Source organism: Macaca fascicularis, chromosome 20, assembly GCF_037993035.2.
Source record: "Macaca fascicularis isolate 582-1 chromosome 20, T2T-MFA8v1.1".
Lineage (NCBI taxonomy): Eukaryota > Metazoa > Chordata > Mammalia > Primates > Cercopithecidae > Macaca > Macaca fascicularis.
Genome location: NC_088394.1, coordinates 17,808,453 through 17,833,319, shown reverse-complemented (window position 1 = coordinate 17,833,319; position 24,867 = coordinate 17,808,453). Strand labels below are relative to the sequence as shown.

Here is a 24,867-nt window from a genome sequence, read left to right as displayed (position 1 = left end):
GGTGGCTCATGCTTGTAATCCCAGCTCTTTGGGTAGCCGAGGTGGGAGGGTTAGTTAGAGCCAGGAGTTTGAGACCAGCCAGGACAACACAGTGAGACCACACCCCTACAAAAATAGTAAAAAAAAAAAAAAAAAAAACAGCCGGGCATGGTGGCACACTCCGGTAGTCTCAGCTACTTAAGAGGCTGAGGTGAAAGAATTACTTGAGCCCAGGAGCTTGACGCTGCAGTGAGCTTGGACTGCATGACTGCACTCCAGCCTAGGCAAAAGAGCTAGACCTAAATTCCTTTTTTTTTTTTTTTTTTTTTTTTTTTTGAGATAGAACCTCACTCTGTCACCCAAGTGGAGTGCAGTGGCATGATTTTGGCTCACCCACCTCCCAGGTTCAAGCGATTCTCATGCCTCAGCCTCCCAAGTAGCTGGGACTACAGGTGTGTGCCACCACACCCGGCTAATTTTTGTATTTTTAGTAGAGACAGGGTTTCACCATGTTGGCCAGGCTGGTCTCGAACTCCTGGCCTCAGGTGATCTACCTGCCTCGTAATCCTAGCACTCTGGGAGGCCAGGTATGAGCCATGGCACCAAGCCAACCTCAGTTACTTAAAAAAAAAAAAAAAAGACTTTTCCTTGCAGTATTATCAACAACATCATTATCATCATCAACAACAAAAACTTATGTGTTCACCAATAGGGGAACAGATACGTTGTGGTTCTTTAACCCAGTGGAATATCATGTAGCTGGTAGCTTCATATCTACTGACTTAGAAAGTAAAAAAAAAAAAGCAATCTTACAGTACAAAATGTATGATTTCATTTTTAAAAAATATCAAAGGTTTTGTGATTTATGATGTGTGTTATGTTTATGCTTTAAAAGTATTGAAAAACTTCTAAAAGGATTCACACCAAACTGTTGGCAGTGGTTTCTCTAGAGGTAGGATCTGAGCAGGGAGAAAGACTTTCCCCTTAATAAAAGGAGGTGAAAAGAGGGGAAATAGAAGTATAAACGTAAACCCTTTGAATGGACAAAGAAAAAAGGCGGGTTAGGAACCGACATCCCAGTCCCTGTTCTCCATGGGGATGGAAACCCTGACCTGAATTTCGTGTTAATTTCGTGTTTCATTTCCTAACAGCTGCCTTTGACACATGAAATAAGATACTGTTGACTTTGCCTGTTTTTGAACTTGACAGAAATGCATCATAATGATTTATCTATGATATTTCCCCCTCAACACTATGTTTTAGGGACTCATCCAAGCCAACACATGCCATGCTTTACTGATATTCACTGCTGCCTAATATTCCATTGTATGAACAGGCAGCCAATTGCTTTTCCTTTCCAGTGTCAGACAATCAGACTGTTTCTGGTTTTGTGCTATTAAGAATAACTCTCATGTGAGCATTTCTGTACAAGTCTCTATAGCCTATACCTGGGAGTGAAATGTCTATTGTAGGGTGTGTGTATGTTCAGCTTTACTAGGAGATACTAAACCATTTTCTAAACTCATCTCATCTTAGCACTTCACCCTCCCACTAGCACTGCATGAATGCCTGTTACTCCTAGCCTTAGTAACACAGGTTCTTATCTAACTGTCACGCATTTCCCAATAATATGGGTATGAAGTGGAACCTCTCTTTGCTTTAATTTTTCATTTCTCTCATTTTTAATGAGGCTGAACATCTTTTTCTGGGTGAGGGCCATTCATGTTCTCTCCTTCATTTTTTTCCTCTATTGGTGGAGGAGGGTTGGTGGGTTTTTTTTTTTTTTTTTTTTTTTTGGAAAGAGCCAGATAGTAAGTATTGCTTTGTAGGCCATGCAGTCTCTGTCACAACGATTCAGTTCTGCCACTGTAGCTCTAAAGCAGAAGCAGGCAACGTGTAAATGAATGAGCATGGCGACTGTGTTCCAATAAAACTTTATTTACAAAAACAGGTAGTGGGCTGGAATGGCCAACTTCTGATTAATGGCATTTCTTTATAAATTCTGAAGATGAGTACTTTAAAAAAAATGTAGCAAGTATCTTCCACTATTAGGTGGTTCATCTTTCCCACCTGGTGTATCATATTTTTGATGAACAGAAATTCCTGTTCTGGATTTTTTAAAATAGTCAACAAGATTTGCTGATCCTTAATACCTGCCTGGGCGTATTTCCCAGCTTGTCTTCACCATGATCTAGGCCTTCTGGAAATTCAGTGGGAGAACATCTAACAAATAGGTATCTAATACCTGCACAGATGACATCTCAGTGTGCAGGTAGGAAATTAGATGGTTCTCTAGGGAAACGCAGAGAAAAGTACTGAGAGCAAGGAGTGCCGTTCTGCAAGGACGCTGCTTGCCCTACATCTGAGCAGTGCTGCCTACCAACACCAGAGACCCTCAGGTTCCCGAGGAAGGAATATTTTCCCCACAGAGATGCTGGGAGTACTCACCCGGTTTGATGGGCTGCCTGTTGGAGAAGGTCAGAGGCGCAACGAGGAATTTGGTCTCTGCAACTGGCACCCAGTGGTGGAGAATTTTCACTGTCCAGACCCCAGGCCTCAGGGGCAAGTTCAAAGGGGGCTTGTAGTGCGTGAATTCGGCAGTGGACTCAATCAGGATGTCGTAGGTGGCTGCGATGACGTTGACGGGATCCACCCAAATGACGGTCACGGTCACGTTGGGCCCCTTCCCCCACTTCTGCATACCCACCGGCTCATCCATGGGCCCCAGGAGACCCCCAAAGTTGCGGAACAGCCGCTCCTTGGCATCCCAGTCAGTGCCGACCTAAAACAGGGGAGTGAATTCTGAAGTCACTGGGCCTGAACTAGGGTGCTAGGTCTCAGAAAGGCCTAGGATCCCCTGTGTTAGCTTTCATATACCCATTTTACAGATGAAGAAACTGAGGCTCCAACTAAGTCACCTGCTCAAGGTTGCACAGCTTATAAGCAGAAGATCTGGGATCTGGACTCGGTCTGAAGGATCACAAGGCCTGTGGTCCTTTTATTTAAACCACTGGGCCTCCTGTGCCTGGTGTATGGCGTGTGCTTTGAAAAGAAAACCAAACATGGACTGAATGACTGACTGACTGACTGACTGACTGAATGAATGAATGAATGAATGCCTTGCTTGCAGGCCATTCCACAGAAACATACATCCTGCCACTCAACAGGTATAGCTAGTTTCCACTTCCATCCTTGGTTTTCCAAATCACACACCTCCACTGTGTGCAACGGTTCTGAACAAGAATAAAGGTTATGTTATTACAGCTGCTCTATCATACGCTAGAGACCCTGAGCATTGCCTGTCATCTACGGGTTTTCAAATAGGTTCCTTAGGAAGAGACAGCTCTGGCTTTCCCAAGGCACCTAGAGCTGGAACGTAAGCACGAGAGTCATCCTGCGATCCTTCCTTCCTGCCAGCCAGCTGGGGATGTGTGCGGCTGTGACCCACCGCAATCCTCTCTGGGCTTCCCTCCTTCCACTTGTGCCACCTGCAATTTCTTCTATATCCTGTAGTCAGAAAGGCCTTGTAAAATGTCCTCTTACTGCTGCCCCCAGGCTTCTTAGTGCACTCAGAGTCTGAGCTCGCCCCGTCCTCCAACTCCATGACCCCCTCCCCATCTTTCTCCAGGATGCCTTGTTTTAGCCACCTCAATCAAGGCAGGTTCATTTCCAGCTCAGCATTCCCGCACCATCTGCCCTGTGTGGAATACGCCTTCCTTGCACGGCCAGCCCCTTATGTCTAAAGCTGCCTCACAGAGTCTTTACCTGACCACTCCCTCCGCCCCAAATTTCAAATGGACCTTCAGTCAATCTGTGTCATTCCCTACCGCTTTATTTTCTTCCTACCACTGGTATAAGCACTATCTCAGAGTTGTCTGTCGATGTATTTATTCCTTATCTCCTCCAGCTGTAATGTAAGCTCTGTGTGAACGGGGGCTTTACCTAGCAGGTTCTCTGCTCTTTCTTGGTGCCTACTACCATGTTTAGTACACAGTAGGTGCTCGAGCAATGTTTGTTGAACGAACGGGTGAATGGCTTGACCAAAAAAATGAATGAACTCGGGAGATTCCTGACAATGAGCTTTGTTGCTATTTCAAATCAAATTAAATCAGGGGTCGTCTAATTTGAAAAAAGAGATCTCCCCCAGGTGGATTAATTTAGTGGTTTTGAGGACACAGCATGTAGGCATGTTGGGGCAAATAACGGGTACAGTATGAGCTTGCACTGCCTCTGTTGTCTTCCCATAATTAGCATCTCTAATGTGCGTGTGCACGAAGGTCGGGTGTGGATATACACACCTACATTCTGAGATTTCCTATGTGCAGGGGAAATAGGAGCTGATCTAGTTTCTCATTGTTCTTGCAAGAGTTACCATGTCAGTCCATTCTTTACCCAGGGTACAGAGCTCCACTGCTAATATTTGCTGAGGGATTACAGTGTGCCAGGCAGACATGTCCATTCATCTGATACTCCCAAATCCATAAAGGGGAGACCCTTGTCATTATGTTCACTTTACAGATGTGGAAACTGAGTCTCAGAGAAGTGAGATAACTCGCTATGGTCAGAGGGGGCAGAGCCAGCATGGGAACCCAGGAAGTCCAACCCCAGAGGCTGCATTCTCATCCACTATGCTACATATTGCCTCCCATTCATTAATTCATTCACTCTCTCATTCATTCACCCAACACATGTAAACCGAATCCCTACTGCCTACCAGGGGTGGCTGCCATCCGTGTACACTCACTGGCACATATCTTGCTTTCAGTTTTCATCAGGACAGAGACTAAAGATTAGGACTAAGAAAGTATCCTGAGGGCCAGGCGCGGTGGCTCAAGCCTGTAATTCCAGCACTTTGGGAGGCCGAGGTGGGCGGATCACAAGGTCAGGAGTTTGAGACCAGCCTGGCCAATATGGTGAAACCCCGTCTTTACTAAAAATATAAAAATTAGCCAGGAGTGGTGGCGGACGCCTGTAGTCCCAGCTACTCAGGAGGCTGAGGCAGGAGAATCGCTTGAACCCGGGAGGTGGAGGTTGTAGTGAGCCGAGATCAGGCCACTGCACTCCAGCCTGGGAGCCAGAGCAAGACTCCGTCTCAAAAAAAAAAAAAAAAAAAAAAAAGCATCCTGAGAGTAACAGAGGTAGTTACTGCTCTGACGTTCCTGCAGGGGCTGCCGTCCCTCCCAGACTTATGAAATCTTGGTATTTTTCTACTACCCTGTGGATCAGCAGGGACCAGCACCTTCTGTCCCCTCGCCCCTGCCCTGGTGCCTAGCAAAGTGCCCAGAACACAGTAGAAATTAAAAGGATACTATTTCTTGAAGGAATAAATGAATGATCAACAGGATTCAGTTCAGACCTTGAAAGGTCTATGGAGATTTCTCTAAAGAAGCCCGATTTCTATTTTCCTACTTATAACCGCTTTCAGCAACGCCTGGTTTGTAAGTCCAGTTTCTCACCTCTCCTGGAGACCTTTCTGGTTTGGCTCCAGCTTCACCTCTGTCATCTCTATCCCTCTCCCTCCCTTCCACTTGCTCCTTGCTCCAGGCCACCCTGGGTTACTCTCAGCACCCCGTTCTGAAGGGCTCTCTGTTTCCTCTTGATCTTCTGGCCATGATCCGCCTGTTCTCTGGACCGGTCTACCTTTCCCAGCGTCGTCCTAGCCAGCTCAAACTTGTTGTCTAGGTTTTGGCTCAGGTATCACCTCTACTCAGAAGTCTTTCCTGGACAGAGGCACCACTGAGGTACATCTCTAAGCATTTGATCATCAGAGCTTTTCTCCTCACCCCCACAGTACTGCATGTTTTAATTTATAGGTCTCTCTCTCTCTCTCTCCAGCTCTAGACTGTTAACTCCATGAGGGCAGGGCTTGCTCACCAACATGTCTCTAGTGTCTGAAACAGTGCTGAGCATAGAGTAGATGCTCAATATATCTCTATTTCTATATCTGTCTACTGTAGATGCTCAATATCTCTATAGAGATCTAGAAATAGAGATATATTGAGCACCTATTGTCTATTGATCAACTGATGATCTATGCAGATTGATCATCTACTTATGTGTTTATCATCTATCTCTATTAATCTGTCTCATTAATCAGTCAACTCTATTCTACCCATCAATGATCTGTCCATCTGTTTACCTATTAATCTATCCACCCATCTATCTGTCTGTTAATCATCTATCTAGGTATCACCTGTCTATCAATCTATCTTGAACACATACTGAATGAGTAGGGGCTGAACACATGGACTTCCCTCCACGCACTAGTTTCCAACAGATACTAACAAAACAGATGAATGGCCACAAAACTACTTTAGGGTCATATTTAAGGAAGAGATTTTTCACCAGTTAGGGGAAGATGGGAACCCTCCAGAACACTGCCCTTGGATCCTCCAAAGAAAAAATCTGAGTTTTAAAACCAAGATAACCTGGGCAGGAGAGTTCCGGAGCAGCTGATAAACAACCTGGATCTTGTTTCTCAACCGAGGAGCGTGATGGGTGAGGGGTGGGGCAGCCTGAGCTAGGGCTTTGCTGCTGTCACATCCTCTGTGACCTCCAAGACCTTCTCAAGGGGCCTCAGTGTGGAAGTTCACCACCATCCACTGCAGAATGGTCAATTACCCAAATTCAAATATACTCAAATTCAAGCTTAACATACTGCTCCCTGGCTTCCAACCAACCAGTGGCTTTCCATTGCGTTTATTATTATCTTTTTTTGAGTTTATAATATGTGTGTATATGTATATATTTCAATAGGCTTTTGGGGAACAGGTGGTGTCTGGTGACAAGAATAAGTTCTTTAGTGGTGACTTCTGAGATTTTGGTGCACCTATCGCCTGAGCAGTATACACTGTACCCCATGTGTAGTCTTTTATCCCCCATATCCCCCGACCCTTGCCCCTGAGTCCCCAAAGCCATGTATCATTCTTAAGCCTTTGTTTTGTCATAGCGTAGCTCCCACTTACGAGAACATACAATGTTTGGTTTTCCATTCCTGAATTACTTCACTTAGAATAATGGTCTCCAATTCCATCCAGGTTGCTGCAAATACTATTATTTCGTTCCTTTTTATGGCTGAGTAATAGTCCATGGTGTGGAATTTATTCACTCATTGACTGATGGGCATTTGGGCTGGTTCCATATTTTTGCAATTGCAAATTGTGCTGCTATAAACATGCACGTGCAAGAATCTTTTTTTTGTATAATGACTTCTTTTCCTCTGGTAGATAGCCTGTAGTGGAATTGCTGGATCAAATGGTAGAACTACTTGTAGTTCTTTAAGGAATCTCCACATTGCTTTCCATAGTGGTTGTCCTAGTTTACATTTCCACTAACAGCATAAAAGTGTTCCCTTTTCACCACATCCATGCCAACATCTAGTATTTTTTTATTATAGCCATTCCTGCAGGAGTAAGGTGGTATCGCATTGTGGTTTTGATGTGCATTTTCCTGATCATTAGTGATGTTGAGCATTTTTTCGTAAGTTCATTGGCCATTTGTGTATCTTCTTTTGAGAACTGTCTATTCATGGCCTGAGCCCACTTTTTGATGGGGTTGTTTTTTCCTGCTGGTTTGAGTTCCTTGTAGATTCTAGAAATTAGTCCTTTGTTGGATCTATAGATTGCAAAGATTTTCTCCCACTCTCTGGGTTGTCTGTTTACTCTGTTGATTGTTTTGCCTTGCAGAAACTTTTTAAATTAAGTCTTATCTATTTATCTTTGTTTTTGTTGCATTTGCTTTTGGGTTCTTGGTCATGAAGTCTTTGCCTAAGCCAGTGTCTAGAAGGGTTTTTCCAATTTTATCTTCTAGAATTTTTATGGTTTCATGTCTTAAAGTCTGATCCATCCAGAGTTGATTTTTGTATAAGGTGAGAGATGAGGATTTAGTTTTGTCTTTCTACATGTGGCCTGCCAATTATTTCTGCACCATTTGTTGAATAGGGTGTTCTTTTCCCACTTTGTTTTTGTGTGCTTTGTTGAAGATCAGTAAGTATTTGGCTTTATTTCTGGGTTCTCTATTCTGTTCCATTGGTCTATATGCCTGTTTTTATACCAGTACCATGCTGTTCTGGTGACTATGGCCTTATAGTATGCTTTAAGGTTGGGTCATGTAATGCCTACAGATTTGTTCTTTTTGTTTAGTCTTGCTTTGGCTCGGCAGGCTCTTTTTTAGTTCCATATAAGTTTTAGGATTGTTTTTTTCTAGTTCTGTGAAGAATGATGGTGGTATTTTGATGGGAATTGCACTGAATTTGTAGATTGCTTTTGGCGGTATGGTCATGGTCACAATATTGATTCTACCCATCCAAGAGCATGGGATGTATTTCCATTTGTTTGTGTCATCTATGATTTCTTGCAGCAGTGTTTTGCAGTTTCCCTTGTAGAGGTCTTTTACCTCTCCTTGGTGGATTTGGGTTTGTTCTTGTTTCTCTAGCTCATTAAGGTGTGATATTAGATTGTCTGTTTGGGCTCTTTCTGACTTTTTGATGTGGGCATTTAATGCTATGAACTCTGCACTTAGCACTGGCTTTGCTGTATTCCAGAAGCATTGAATTCGGGAGCACGTTATTTAGTTTCCAGGTATTGGCATGACTTTGGCGGTTCCTTTTGGAGTTAATTTCCAATTTTATTCCACTGTGGTCTGAGAAGAGTACTCACTGTACTTTTGATTTTCTTAAAATTGTTGAGACTTGTTTTGTGGCCTATCATATGGCCTATCTTGGAGAATGTTCCATGTGCTGATGAATAGCATGTATAATAGAATTGTTTTACGCAATTCTGCAGTCATTGGGTAAAACGTTCTGTAAGTATCTGTTAAGTCCATTTGTTGTAGAGTATAGCATAAGTCCATTGTTTATTGACTTTGTCTTGATGAAGTGTGTCAATATTACTGTGTTGCTGTCCATCTCATTTCTTAGGTCTGGTAGTAATTGTTTTGGGAGCCCCAGTGTTAGTGCATATATATTTAAGATTGTGGTATTTTCCTGTTGGACTAGTCCTTTTATCATTATGTAATGTCCCTCCTTGTCTTTTTAAATTGCTGTTGCTTTAAAGTTTTGTTTTGTCTGATAAGAATAGCTACTCCTGCTCACTTTTGGTGTCCATTTTTTTCACCTTTTTACCATAAGTTCATGTGAGTCCTTATGTGCCAGGAAAGTCTCTCGAAGACAGCAGACACCTGGTTGGTGAATTCTTATTGATTCTGTATCTTTTAAGTGAAGCTTTTAGGCCATTTACATTCCACAGTAGTACTGAGATGTGAGGTACTATTCTATTCATCATGCTATTTGTTGCCTGAATACCTTGGTTTGTTTCATTGTGTTGTTTTGCAGGACCTGTGAGATTTATGCTTTAAAGAGGTTCTATTTTGGTTTATTTTGAGGATTTGTTTCAAGATTTACAGCTCCTTTTAGCAGTTCTTGTCGTGCTGGCTTGGTAGTGGTGAATTATCTTAGCATTTGTCTGAAAAAACTGTGTCTTTCATTTATGAAGCTTAGTTTCGCTGGATACACGATGCTTGGCTGGTAATTGTTTTGTTTAAGGAGGCTAAAGATAGGACCCATCTGGCTTGTGGGGTTTCTGCTGAGAAATCTGCTGTTAATCTGATGGGTTTTCCTTTATAGGTTACCTGATGCTTTTGCGTCTTAAGATTATTTCCTTTGTCTTGACTTTAGATTACTCGATGACTATGTGCCTAGGCGTGATCTTTTTGCAATGAATTTCCCAGGTGTTCTTTGCACTTCTTCTATTTAGATGTCTAGATCTCTAGCAAGGCTGGGGAAGTTTTCCTCAATTATTCTCTCATTATTCAAACTTTTAGATTTCTCTTCTTCCTCAGGAACAGCAATTATTCTTGTTTGGTTATTTAACATACTCCCAAACTTCTTGAAGGTTTTGTTCATTTTTAAAAATTCTTTGTTGTCTTTGTTGGAGTGGGTTAATTTGAAAGCCTTGTCTTCAAGTTCTGAAGTTCTATTACTCATTTGATTCGATTGCTGAGATTTTCCAGTGCATTTTGCAATTCTCTAAGTGTGTCCTTCAGTTTCAGAAGTTGTGACTGTTTTCTATTTAGGTTATATTTCATGGGAGATTTTTCCATTCATATCCTATATCATTTTTTAAAAAACTTCTTTAAGTTGGACTTCACCTTTCTCTGGTGCTGACTTAATTGGCTTAATAGTCGAACTTCTTAATTCTTTTTCTGGTAATTCAGAGATTTCTTCTTGATTTGAATCCATTGCTGGTGAGCTAGTGTGATCTTCTGGGGATTCACACTTCCTTGGCTGTCCCACGGAGCCTGCAGGGCAATCCACCTCCTTTAAAGGCTCTATGGATTCTCTTGTCTTTCCTGGCATGTTTCTGCAGTACTTCTGGGAGCAAAAGGTCCTGATGTGGGGCTCCACACACTGCTCTGTCCATCCGAGTGGGAGCTGCAAGTTCGTCCTGCCTCTTATCTGCCATTTTCCCTCTATCTTTCCATTGCATTTAAAATAGAACCTGAACATCTTTCCAGGGCCTGCAAGACTCCTCCCTGAGGCCTCTTTCCTACCAGTTTACTTCTCACTTGCTGCACTCAGTGCATTGGTCTCACTGCAACTCGAGTACTCCAACTCATTCCCAGTGCCTCAGGGCCTTTGTATATGCTCTTCTCTCTGCTCCAGATCTCCCCAGGGACTGGCTCTTTTACAGCCTTTAGCTCTGCAGTGATCTCCTTAGAAAAGCCTTCCTAGATGAATCATTCTATCGAAGGTTGTCCCCATCAAGGTCCTGAGTCCCCAGGCATCACATGAATGAAGTTTTCTCTAGAATACCTGTCATTAGCTGAGCTGTTTTTGTTTATCTGTTTGCTCACTCATTGGCTGGCTGCCCCACTGGACTGCAATTCCATGACCACAGGGGCCTGGTTTGTCTGGTTCACCACGATCCCTCCTGAACCTGGCACATTGTAGGCACTCGGTGACTACCTGCAGAAACAATGAGCATCTTTTTTTTCCAAGTCAATAGCATGAGATTCCCATGGATTGGAGAAATGTATCTGAGCTGTTCAGCCACCTGCTGTGAGTCAGGCACTCTGCAAGGCCCTGGGATGGTGCTAACTCCAAGGAGATCCTAAACAGCCTACAGAGTGGCCCTGTGGTTCTTCCTTCCCTTTCTGTTCATTTGCCATTAAAATTAAGACTTTAGAAAAAATTCAAAATACAAGTGAGGGCTCTCTGCATCACATGCTGTTATTTTTGCCAGTGATTTTGATGGTTCTCGCACCAAGGGTACCAGACCTGTGTAGTGAGGACCCTCCCCCAAAGCACTAGCCATGGGGAGGCCAACATCATTTGTCACTGCCAGAAGTACCCAGTTGCCCAACAGCAGGCTGATAAGCAGGGGGAGCCCAGACACGAGGCATTCATCTCTTTAATGGGACATTAATGTTGTCAATTGGCTGCTCAGGCCCCTAGCACAGAATCCAGCTGGGGCAGTATGTAATTGCCCCCTGACACCAGTAATTTATGGAGTGGGCTCCCTTGGCAGCTCACATCCAACAAATCCACTAGGAGTCTTAATTGAAAACAGTGGCTCAACAAGAAACTCTCACTGGTGCCTGTTTTTCATGGGGATACATACATTCACTGGAGCACAGGTTAGGCAGGGCCACAGAAGCTAGAGAAGGACTGTCAAAGCAAACATAAGCAGGTGGGACTCCCCCTCTCCCCAACAAACTCTTAGCCCCTCAAGATGTACCATAGTCTACAATCAGACTCTTGGTCCCTAATCCAGCAGTCAGAACCATTGAGACAAATTACCTCCTTAGCCCTTACAGATGTGAGAAAGGCAGAAACCAGGTGCTGCAGTTCTGTGTGAACAACACGCACCAGGCTTCATCATGCTTCCCCTTCCTTCCTGCACCATGACCCAGGTACACTCACATACTCTTTCAGAAGTCTTACTCAACATCTACAAACACTATGTACTCTCTGTGTGCTGGAGATACCGCAGTGAAGAGGGAGACACAGTTCCAACTCTCCTGTGAACAATCAATGAGTGACCAGATAAAGCAACAAGATAATTTTAGATAGTAAATGCTACGAAAAAGTATTAAAATAGGGAAGGGTTGGGTGGAGAATGTAGTTATTGCAGCAGCTTAAGTAGGTGGCTGGGGAAGGCTTCTCTGAAGGTGTATCATTTGGATTTAGATCAGAAAGATCCAAAAAAAAAAAAAAAAAAAAAAAGCTAGCTATGTGACCCATCTGTCCATCCATCCTTCCTTCAATCCATCATCCATCTACTCATCTAATCATATAGTCAGTGATTGATCTGGTACTTCCCTTGAGCAAATCCATGGGTGCTAAAAACTAGGGAGACAAAACCACAACTCAGCATAGGATTTGTGGCCAAAGAGACCCAGGTTGAATTTTGAGCTAGCAATCCAGAAAATCTTTGGATCTCTATCAGCCTCAGTTCTCCATTCTGGAAAATGCGACTAATATTACTGACATTGGTTTAGGAGTCATCACTGGCTAGGATAAAATATTCAGAGGGGCAGAAATTCTACCCTAAAAAATACATCCGTGTTCCAGTTGGTTTCATCTTTCCCTGTTTAAGATGCTGGTGCCAGTGACTGGGGCCAGAGAGCCTTCTCCGGGCACGGGGTTAGCTTATCTTTAGGGCTCTCCAAGTCCTCTTCTCCTCCATCTCCAACTAGAAGTGTCAGATAGTAGAGCAGAATCTGGCCAAGGGAACCGCAAAATACAATGAAATGTGACAAGACCTGGCCTCTTACCTCGGAAAACTGAAGCCTCCCGAAGTCGCTGGGTGGGCTTGCGATCTTGAAGACTTTTTTTGGCATCACCCAGGTCTCCAGAGTCTCCAGTTTGCTCACGGCCAGATTGGTAGCATGATGCTTGATCAGAAAGCCCTGGAAGCGGTCGGCAAGGAAGTAGAGGTGGACAGATGCTGGGTGGCCCATTGGGTAATACCTGAAAACACAGGCGCTCATGGGTTAGGGCCCAAGGTGTGTAGGATCACAGTGAGGCTCCCCACCCACCAAGCTAGTTTTGTTCCTAAAGCAGTCCCCATTGTGTACAGTGCCTACCATTTTCCTTGCATCTGTCTGACAGCTGCTCCCTATGTAGCTATGATCTCAATGACTAGGCATACTTTTTTCTTTTGCTGATTATAAATGAAAACCATGCTGACTGTAGGAAAGTACCACAAAGAAAGTAAAATGACTACTTTCCATGCCTCTTCCCATACATAATGTCAATTCACAGATATTGAGTCCTCTGGTGCTTGGTACTGGGCAGTGAAAATGGGGTGTGAACACTGTCATGTTGATGGATTTCCCTTTGGCCTTATTTCCTATGCATCTATTTGCATAAATACTACATAGTTGGCATCTATCTATCCTAGCTATTATTCTGTCTTCTTTGTATAGGATTTCCTGAGGATTATCACATCTTTGAAAAGTCTCTGAACACATGGTTTTGTATGTGTTGATACTTGGTGTTTCATCATTGTTAATACCAGATTTTATAAAGCAAGTTCCCTATCATTGGATGATAACTCTAATTTTTTGCTTCTCTAAACAGTGCTGCATTCAACATCTTTGAGCAAAACCTTTCATTTGTCTCGCCTCTGTTTAAATCTCCGAGGCTCTTCGTGTCTGCAGCTTAACTGTTGCGGAAGTACTGATTTATTCTCTCACAGTCCTTACCACTCACACTGGTTATCATCATTAACAACGATTGCCAATCTGAGATAAACACACATGCAAAAGTGGCTTGTTGTTTTAAAATGCATGTCTTTGATCCACAAAAGCTTGCTGGCTGAAAGGGACAGGGTAGCGAAGCAGCGATGTCCAGAGAAAAGGGGGAAGCAGAGAGCAAAAGAGGAGAACCTTGGAGGAGGCCACCTTGGTATCTTTCCTACTTGTCAGATAAAAAGCTGCCGCTTCTGCAATGTGTAAATTGCACAGCATTAAGAAGGCGCTTGTGGATCCTTCATAACAGCATTTCACAAATCATTGTCCCTGCTCAGCTAAACGCAGCCTTCCCTCTGGTCCTGATCTGCAGTTTTAAGTCTTTATGTCCAATTATAACAGTTAGGGAAGCTGCCTTCTTGTGTTCACACATCTCCTGAAATCATTGCCTTGTTACTGGATTGCCTTCCAGGGGGCATGGAAAAAAAAACGAAACTTGAACAGTCCTCAGATTGTTTGCTGGGCATTCACAGTTCATGCAAACCTGTTTTAAATCTGGACTTTGGGAGTGGACAGTCCAGGGATTGTGCTGTCATTCCACCACTGCAGCAAAATCTAGGCAGGGCTGTCACGGAAAACCTCCTATGATGACAGAAATGTTTTATTTATTTTTGAGACAGAGTCTCCCTCTGTCACCCAGGCTGGAGTGCAGTGGTGTGATCTTGGCTCACTGCAACCTCTGCCTCCCGGGTTCAAGCGATTCTCCCGACTCAGCCTCCCGAGGAGCTGGGATTACAGGCATCGGCCACCATGCCCGGTGATTTTTTATATTTTTGTAGAGAGGAGGGTTTCACCATGTTGGCCAGACTGGTCTCAAACTCCTGACCTCAAGTGATGCGCCCGCCTCGGCCTCCCAAAGTGCTGGGATTACGGGTGTCAGCCACTGCGCCTGGCCAAAAGTTTTTTATTTCCACGGGATTTGGGGGGAACAGGTGGTATTTGGTTACATAAGTTCTTTGGTGATGATTTATGAGATTTTGGGGCCCCCATCTCCCAAGCCACTAGCAATGTGCTACTGCTGAGCACTTGAAATATGGCCAGCGTGACTGAGGAACTGAATTTTAAATTGTATTTAGTTTTAGTTAATTTACACTGAAATAGCCACCTGTGGCTACCGTATTGGACAGCAAAGATATCGTCAGGAAAGAGCCAGTGGTCGCCCGCATTCATGTCCCCAAATCTCCCATCTCCTGTATCTTATGCTCTCTTCCATGTGACTTTGCAAGTTTCCTTGTACCTAGGAGGCAGAACCTATTTTTCTACCTCTGGAATCTTCTTTGGACAACAGGCAGTGGTAGAAGGGCTGTCCTGTCAGTTCTGAGGCAGGGCCTCAAGATGCCTTGCACATTTCTGTTTGCTTTCTTGCTCTCTTGAGGTCACCATGAGAGTATGCCTGGGCTAGCTTGCTAGAGGAGGAGACATTTGAAACAGCAGAGCTACCCTAGTTGTCCCAGCTGAAGCCATCCCAGGCTCAGGCAACTATTCCCAGCCAAGGACCACAGAGCCACTTCCCGACTTGCAGTTGGCTGCAGATACAGGAGCAAGGCCAGCCCGGACTGGGAAAACTGTCCAGCTGATCTGCAAACTTGAGCGTTACATAAATGCGTATTGTTTGAAAATACTGATTTGGGAGTTGTTACACTCCCATGTGTTATCATGACAGTAGACACGTAAAGCACTGCCAGTGTGTTCTGTGAAGTGAGTGAAGCAGGAGAACTTGCTGTCTTTGGAGTCAAAGGAAGAAAGTGTTTCCGGAAAGCAGCACTCAAAAAAAATGTAGAAGTCAATCTTTGATTACTTGCCTCCCTTCACTTTCTTTTCATTTTTTGAGATGGAGTCTCAAAAATGACTCATGGAGAGTCACCCAGGCTAGAGTGCAGTGGCATGAAATCGACTCACTGCAACCTCTGCCTCCCGGGTTCAAGCAATTCTCCCTGACTCAGCCTCCTGCATAGCTGGGATTACAGGTGTGAGCCATCACACCTGGCCCCTTCCATCCTCTATTCTCCTTATACACTGCCAGAATCCTGGTTCAAGCCACCATCATGTTGTACCTGCGCCTCTGCAGCAGCTTCCTTAACTGTCACCCCCTCTTACTTTTGCCCACTATAACCTGTTCCTATAATAGCCACATTCATCGTCCCCCACTTAAATGCCACAAGCACCTTGCTTCGTGCTTGCAATAAAATCCAAACTCCTTACCTGGTCCACAAAGTCCTGCCGCTTTCTCTAGCCTCCTTTTGTTTCCAGCTACCCTAATCTACCACCTTCTGGCCACTGGGACTTTATTTTGGATTCTTGAACAAGCTACGCTCATTGCTGCCTCTGACTTGTCATTCTCACATGACTTTATCTTCATTTTTTTGCAGAGCATTTCCCCTTATTGATCTTATGTTCTGGTTTACCCGTGCTTAGGTACTGTCTCTCTTTGCACTAGAGTGGGAGGGCTTTGAGGTCACGGGCCTGGTCAGCCTGGACCAAGACTGAATTCTCTGTGCCTAACACACGGTAGCTGCTCAATCAGTACTTATTGAAGGAGTGAAAATTCTAGAAGGATTTTCTCGTGAACCTCATGCTTCTAAGTTACATCTACAGTCCCTGTAACCAAGGAGTGAACACAAAGCCCTCTGATGCCTCATCCTGACTGTATTTGGTATCTAAGTAATGACAACCGTTCATGTCTCAAAACAGAAAAATAATCAAGATGCCATGTAATCATCTACAGGAATGCAACCAAAGTATTCATCTGGCCCAAAGGTGTTTTTCTTTCTTATTTAAATATGAAGAGCACTGAAAAAAAATCAGATTTGGCTGGCAACTCCTAGTCTGCATTCCCACGGAATGTAGTGGGGTTCAGCACCACAGACCTCCAGGTTTCCAAGGTCAGCCCACCCTACAGGGGTCACACTGAGTTAAGATTCTAGTGCTTTGTTCCTGACCCTGGAGGGCATTCGGGGACCTGTAATTTATTTCTGGATGGTGGATGACAAGCAAACTTTATTTTCTTATTCTCTCAATCTGCCATTTCAGAAATTTCTGCAATGCACATGCGTTACTTGATAATGAGAAAAAAAAAATCAATAAACATGATTTAATGAAAGGTTGTATTATGGACTGGAAAGGCACAATTTGCCTAAACTATCCAGATAAAATGAGGCAAAGTTTCCACTTGCCGTTTTCTCACATGCCCCAGGGCTACAGGGCTAGGAATCCATTGCCTTCTGCCTTTTGGGATAAGGGTCTTTTGTCCTGATTTATTTTCAGGCTCCTATTCATAAATACATCGGCTTTGCCCATAGCAAGGCACAACAGTTCCATTACAATAAAAAACGAGGTGGATGCCAGAGGATTCCTGGCTCGAGGCAACGTGACAGCTCACTTCACTCCAAAACGAGTACCAGGAGAAACTTTCAACAACCCTAGATAAATTGGGGGTGTCTTTTGGAATTTCCTGTAAGATCATTTACCTTATACATTCTAGGAAGCCTGCGACTGTAATTATTATGGAACCGACATTTGCCTTCCCAGTGTCAGGCGCTGCACTGTGTTCTGGGGATACTTGCAGGGATTCTGCCTCCAGACTAGCAGCGGGGAGAGAGACTCCCCCCAAGATACCACACATGAAGGTGAAGTCCCTGAACCACTTTCAGCTTGGGAGATGGTGGGCGTGGGGTGAGCTATTTTAATAAGTGTCATAGAGGAGCCTGGTCCTTGGATGGCTTGGATGGCTTTGTTGACTCGAGCAAGATTGTGCAGTGGGAGGCAGTGAGCAAAGAAAAGCACAGGGGGAGAACGAGGAGTTGTTACCATCACACACAGTAGGTTCACTGTTGGCTGCACTGCAATGGCAACTGGCAACTAAGATACCAGCAATGACCTGAACCCCTGAGCAGTTAGGGAGGCCAAGGCGGGCGGACCCCCTGAGGTCAGGAGTTCGAGACCAGCCTGGCCAACATGGTGAAGTCCTGTCTCTACTAAAACTACAAAAAGTAGCCGGGTGTTGTGGCATGTGCCTATAGTCTCAGCTACTTGGGAGGCTGAGGCAGAAGAATTGCTCGAACCTGGGAGGTGGAGGTTGCAGTGAGCCGAGATCGCACCACTGCACTCCCGCTAGGGTGACAGAGCAAGACTGTCTCAAATATAAAGGATTAACACTGTATAACTCATTAGGTAGTTTTTGATGATTATCTCCTTTAAACTTCACAACACCTTATGATACAAAGATGATGAGTACTACTCATTTCACAGATGAGGAAACCGAAGCCCAGAGAGATGAATGCGCAAGGTCAATAGCCTGTAATCAGAGTTTAAACTGCAGGTCCTAGATTCCTAACCAACACTAGTCTCCCTTTAAACTACATCAGAAACTTTACGGAGAGAGAAGCCGAGGGATGGGAGGAGGTGATGGGACAGTGTCACAGTCCTGCAGAAACCTTGCTGGCCAGGGACAAGACACCAGGCGGGAAACCTGCCTGTGTTTTCAGACACTCAGTGAACTTTCTTCTTCCCCCGAGCCCCGTCAGAACCTGAAGATGCTAGGTTGTTTAAACAAACAAGAAAAAGAAGGAGAGTGATTAAGGAAATAATCAGAAAAGAGAATGGGAAAAAAAGGGATTTCTGCGAAAAGATATTCATCAGAACATTGTTTACAATGGCACACTACTGACAATGGCAACAGTGAAGGGCCGGATTAAGCAAACTCTAGAACTTCTGCTCAGTGGAATACTAGAGGCATTAAAAAGAATCATTATCGTTGCGGAAGCTACAGAGCAGCGTGGAGAAATGGGGGCTAAGAGTATCATGCCAAGGGAAGAAAACAGGATACCCAATTCTTGGTGCAATTATGTAAATATCCAAAATGCATATTGCTTCAGAACAAAAGAAAGGGTACACAACATGAAAGGCTCGGCTGGCTTAGGGAAAGAGACGGGAGGAGAAGGGATTATGTTGAATTATTTTCCTACCTCCCCCTCTTCTTTCCACATCTTCTAGAACGCTCTTTCCTGAAGTGTCGGCAGGTAGTGGTAGGTGAGACGATTGTAAGGGGTGGCTGAGAAGTTTCAACAATAGTTCTGCCTATTAATTTTCTTTGTGATATTTTTAGGTGTGATGACATTATGGTGAATGTGTTTCAAAGAGTTATTTTTCAGAGATACATTATTAAAATATTGATGGCTGAAATGATAGCATGTCTGGGATTGACTTCAAACTGATCTGGGAGGAGGCGGAAGGTGGGTGAAGATGAAAATGAAACAGATGAAACAAGATCAGCCCTGAGTTGGAAATTGTCGGGGCTGGGTGATGGGAACATGGGGTTCCACTGTTCTATGTTGTACATCTTTGACATTTTCCATCAAAAAAAGTTTTGTATATTCGTGGCTACCTTCCACTTAAGACAAATGCTTCATATGGTATGGTGACATAAAGCTTCCTGCTACAGTATATATATGTAGCATGAAGAATGAGTAAAATCATTGGGTACATAGGATATCTGGTATCTGAGAAAGTAAAGCACAAAGTGTGGCAATGGCTTGGATTGGAAATGCCATGCACGCTAGGAGGGTGGCGTTAGATGAATTTTGGGCAAAGGAAGACAGAAAGCATAGGGTGGCACTGCACTGCAGATCCCTAAAGAGGAGGAAGGGCCCCCGCTCTGCACCCTGAGCCTCCTCCTGCTTCTCAGCTCCTCTCCCTGCATCCCATATAGGACTCACCGGCAGCTGTTCTCCCCATCCGTGTGCAGGGATGTCTCGGCCCGTCGAAGACCCAGGCGGGCAAAGGAGTGGTACAAGGTGAGTGTCACGTCGCTCAGGCTGTGGATGCCGTCAGGCTCGTCGTAGACATTCTCCCAGTAGGAGCGGAGGCCCGGGGTACCTGCAGGGTAGTTCCCGTACAGGTAATAGTCCAGCTGCCCAATGATTTCCTGATTCACCACAGCTTCGAACTTGCGGGCAAAGAAGGTAGGCCGGGCTGTCTGCTGTACTCATGGGATTAAAAAAAGAAAAACCAAATCAGCAAGTGCTGGGGTTGGGGGGAACCTGCAGGCATATCCTGTGGTTAGAAGCAAAGCTCTGCTGGATCCATGACACTTTTTGCACTTCTGTGTTCTCAGTTTCAACATCTGTAGAATGGGTTATAATAAGGGTGTGAGGAGGGTTAAATGAGTTAGTCTGTGCAGAGCATCTAAAGCAATAAGCATCATTTAGATGTCTGTTAAATGAACTAAATTTTAGATGGTAATAGCTGGGATGGATCTCAGACATCATTTAGGTAGAGGTCACAGGCTAGTAATCTAGGGCAAATATGTATTTTAGCTGGCCATATTTAAAACATGAAAGAATTCACAGAAACTCTTTTGGCTTCTCTTTAAACAGCAATAGATCTGGCAACCCCAGGCCTATACACCATGTGGTAACAACTGGTTAAAGCGGAATGGCAGCTGTTCCTTTAGACAGCACCTAGATTTTTCTGCTCACTGCAGTCTCCACCATGCCCTATTGCCTCTTTGGTATTTCAGCCAACTTGCAGACTCACAAGATTCAGAATCTCTGGGACTTTGAAAAATTCAGATTCCAGGCCAGGCGCACACCTGTAGTCCCAGCTACTCAGGAGGCTGAGACAGGAGAATCACTTGAACCCATGAGGCGGAGGTTGCAGTGAGCCAAGATTGTTCCATTCCACTCCAGCCTGGGTTACAGAGCAAGACTCTGTCTCAAAGTAAAAGGACCTACTGAGTCAATAGCTCAGGAGTGTAGCTAAAACATTAAAAAAAAATTCCCAGGTGATTATGATTCAAACTCTCAAGGAAACAGGCCCAGAGACAGTAAGAGACTTACCTGAGAACACACAGCAAGTCCTTGGCAGAGATGGGATGAAGAGTCAGGGTCGAGGGTTAAAGAAATACTAAGCACCTGTAATCTACGAGGTTTTATACTTTATATTCAGTAAAAGGCCAGACAGTAAATATTGAAAATAGCTTTGAAACCACTCAACTCTGCTTTTACAGCATAAAAGCAGCCACAGACAAGAAACTAAATAAATGGGTATGGCTGTGTTCCAATAAAACTTCATTTACAGAAGCAGGCAGTGGGCTGACTGTGGCCCCCAGGGCTAGAGTTTGCTGACCCCTTGTGCAGGGCTGCAGAAACAAATAAAACACAGGCCTCTCCCTGGAGGAGCTTATTACAGTCTAGTGTTCATTACTGACCTAAATGTGGGTCCAGCCCTGTTTTCATGGTGGTAGATTAATAGTAGCAATAACTACTGACCACACACAATATTCAGGGCAGTGCACTTATATAATTGCCTCTCATTTTCCACATAATTTGGCAAGGCAGGTATTAAGATTTCCATTTTACAGATGAGAAAACTGAGCTCAGAGAGGCAAAGCGGTAGGTACAGACACACACTCCAAATGCATGACTCCAAAATCTAAGCTTTCTCTACTGCATCACTCCAGGATTGAGGCAACTTCGTACCCTTGGTGTTATTCTAAACATCTCATCGCCAATCTGCTTCAGGAAACCTCTCTGTGGTGGGTTCCTTTCACAGTAGCACAGTGGAGAGTTAGACCACCTGAGTTCAAATCCTCATTTGGTTACTGTCTAGCTGTGCAGGTGAAGTCACTCAAACTCTCCAGGCCTCAGCATCCTTAAAATGGGTTGCTAGCATAGTGTCTAGCACACAGTGTAGGCTGATATTTGATTGATTATTATCACTAGCCCCTTGTTGCCAGGAACCCATGTAGGGGCAGAGGACTGGCCTCGGGGGCAGGATAAACTCCTTTCTCTGCCTGCGATTCTGACCATAGCTGGATCTTCTAAAAGGGCATGTTGCTATATTTATTATTCTTTCTCTCCAAGTTCAAGAACTCTGAGTTCCTTACAGGCAGCAGTGTCTTCACTCCAGCTCTTGGGGGATACTCTTAATCTTTGCTTGCTGTGAGCACATGAAGCAGTCTTCATCAGAGGCTACCATGTCCCCGGGATGCCGGGCTAGGATACAAATGCTGGTGCCTGGGGGAGTGTGGGGCTCCGGGAATCACCACACGGAGGTTCTGTGCTCCAAGTGAAGATTCTCTGCAATTAGGACAGTGAGGGACAGGTCCTCTCCAAAGGTGGGAATTCATTGCATAGGTCAAACATTCCCCTGCAACCCTCTTTCTGCAGGGAAGATGTGGGTTTAAGCAGCTCCCTGTCTGCCAGCTTAAGGTGGCTGGAGCTGCTGGGTGGGAACCTTGAGGGGAATACGAATGAGAGATAAAACCTGTATACTCCACACTCATACAGGCACAAAACCAGGAAGGCAGCAGGGACTACTGGAAAAAACCCCTCTTGGAACACCCCTCCATGCCTCAGTTTCCCTACCTGAACAATAAAAGTGACGTCTGCCCCAGTAAACCCAATGACCACACAGCCTGGCACAGAGAAGATCAAACATGAACAGCATCCCAGTCACACATCAGGGGCACCTCGGCTGGGTTATGAGCTTGGCACTGTGTCCCTGCCTTCCCTGTGTCAGTGGTTTGGGAAATAGCTATACCATCTCTACACGGTGGCGCTAGTGACCTCAGAGTGATTCGTTTAACCATTTAGGGGCATTCATATTTGTGCTCTCTGCTGCTAGGTGTGGGGAGGGGTGGAGGAAGAAGCCACCATCCTGGCTTGGAGGGAGCAGAGCAGGAAGGGGTGCCCATCTTGGGGCCACTCTCAGGGCTCATGGTAAGTGGATGACCATTCCCCACCCTCCTGCTCTGCCCTTCCCCAGAACAGTAAATTGTTAGGCTGCCCAGAGACAGCTGTAAAGGGAATAATGTTCTACCTCTTGTTACTCTTTCAAGTATACAGAACACAATGGTTTCCAAACCTGGCTGCTCCTCAGAAAAGTACAATTCATTGAAAATACAGAGTCATCAATATCACTGGAGATCAGTGATTCTCAACCAGAGGTGCTGCTAAACATCCCACCCAGGCATGGGACAGCACCTCCTAACAGGATCATCTGGCCACAATGGCAAGAGTTCTGAGGTTGAAAAGCTCTGCCCTAGATATACTTAAAAGCATATTCCTGGGTATAAATTTAAATATTCTGGGAGATTCTGACGAAAAGGCAATAAAGAGAGGATGACATGCATATGGCCTTTGGAAACTTTTTTTTTTAACCTTTCCGTGCCTCAGTTTTCATATCCCTAAAATGGAATAATAATATGAAAGGTCAGTTGCTTTTGGGTTAATGAGTCAATGTGGTTAGAACAGCCCTGACCTAGAGTAAGTGTTCAATGAACATTGGCTATTGTTGATGCTGTTACTGTTATTTATCAGCAGCCAGGTTTGGCCACCATGTGGTAAGATGACCTGTAGGTCTGGCCTTGGATTTCTGCAGAGGTTTGTTGGAAAGGCATCATTTAGGAGGTTGGCAGGCCAGGAGAAAGTCTCACCTGGAAGCGGTGGAAGTCCTGTGGCTTGAAGTCATTGGGGGAGCAGCCACACCAGTCCACGATGTGCTTGTACTGGCACTTGCAGCCCAGCTTGCGATTCCAGTTGGTGATGCGCAGGTTGTTGTCCACCATGGTGTCGCAGTGGGGGCTGTTCTCCAGGACCGTATGGAAGAAGGACTGCAAGGGAGAGAGGGGCCTAGCCTGAGACCTCTCCCAGCCTCCCACAAAGGGACTGGGGTGGGAAAGGGTGAACTCTTGCTCTGAGTTCATGTAAGAACTGGTTGTTTTAAAGAAGCTGGGCCGCTTTCTGTACAGCTTGCAGAACCACAAGCCAAATAAACTTTTCTTTATAAATTACCAAGCCTCAGATATTCCCTCATAGCGATGCAAAAATGCGTAACACAACTACCCGACATTCAAGGGACTCTTATGTTCTCTGCATGCATTTGAGGTCAGCTGCCCATGTGGTCCAACTCAGAGTGCAGGTGGATGCTCTGTCCAACAGATTATGTGAAATCAAACGGATTCAAGTCTGAAATAGTTGGCTAACAAAGACTAGTGATCTGGAATTTCACCCCGGGGCAGGGAGACCAAATTGATGGTTGCAATAGACCCAGGGCTTCCTGCATTGCAGGACTGCAACATAGGGAAGGGAGTAGGTGGGGCTGCTTGCTGTCCATGGTACTGAACCAGGTGCCATATATTCTCCCTAACCCCAAGACTCTTGGCCAACCTTTTTAAGGGATCTAAGAGGCCATGTTGGATCTGAAAAGAAAAACTAGAGGAGAAACAATCACTGGAGTACTTGAGAGATTGCCAGAGAGTGAGAGAAAGATTTTTATAATATTTCTTATAATATTTCAACACTGTTTTATGACAGTCCCAGGCGAATATACCTCCTCCCTGTTCTCTCTCCCTAAGGGAAGCTGTTGGGGAATCTGTGTCTGCCTCTTATAAGTTTATGGGTACGGTCTTCTGATATCTTCTAAACCAGTCCTCTTGAAGTGGTCTGGGAGAATGGAGGGAAGGCAGAGATGCAGGAGGTGGGACTGAACAGAGACCCTGGAGTACATGCGCTTGTGTGTGCTGGGGCCCGGGAGGGGCAGAGGAAGCACCCACGGAGCTTTGGTCACCAGGATTGAGGTGATGTCTTGATTAAAAATAGCCAAACTCCCAAACAATCTCTTCTAAATGGATGGGTGGGTAAATGAGGCTCCACCCACCACCCCCCGCTGACCTTCCTGTGACGGTAAATGGCATGCCCATGAACCTGGATTTTAAGCTCGAATTGCCTTCAAGCCCAGGGAGGCATATATTCTCCATCAAGCAGTGGGGAAAGTACCCAATCACCAATTGCCCTGTGTCCTTTCATAATGATACAGAAATTCCCTGCAAGATAATGGATGAGGAGGTTATCAGAATTGAGAGAAGAGGTGATTTTTGCTGAAATAGGATTAAAAGCTGATTACTTAACATGTGTGCAGAATAGTAAAACCTGGCCCAGTGATGACAAGCTCATCATCCCTCTGGGTGACCAGGACGCAGTCAGCCCTCCCCGGAGGTTGGCACTGCCCCAGACACAGGCAAGAGATGTGCTGGGTGTCTGGCCTGCAGAAACACACGTAGCCTATGTGGTCCAAGGAAGGAACAAGGGACCATTCATGGGAAATGCCATAGATGCAACAGAAATGGAACCAGCT

General features: G+C 44.8%; 1 protein-coding gene across 3 annotated transcripts in view; it reads right to left on the bottom strand.

Annotated features, from left to right (window-relative positions):
- XYLT1 (xylosyltransferase 1) overlaps positions 1 to 24,867 on the bottom strand; it is a 371,169-nt gene that overhangs the window by 12,415 nt on the left and 333,887 nt on the right. For all 3 annotated transcript variants that reach the window (XM_005591807.5, XM_074027812.1, XM_074027813.1), the window contains 4 exons: positions 23,168 to 23,344; positions 19,446 to 19,708; positions 12,754 to 12,949; positions 2,428 to 2,761 (listed from right to left, as the gene is read on the bottom strand). In XM_005591807.5, the coding sequence (XP_005591864.3) occupies positions 2,428 to 2,761; positions 12,754 to 12,949; positions 19,446 to 19,708; positions 23,168 to 23,344 (970 nt within the window). The remainder of the gene's footprint in view (positions 1 to 2,427; positions 2,762 to 12,753; positions 12,950 to 19,445; positions 19,709 to 23,167; positions 23,345 to 24,867) is intronic.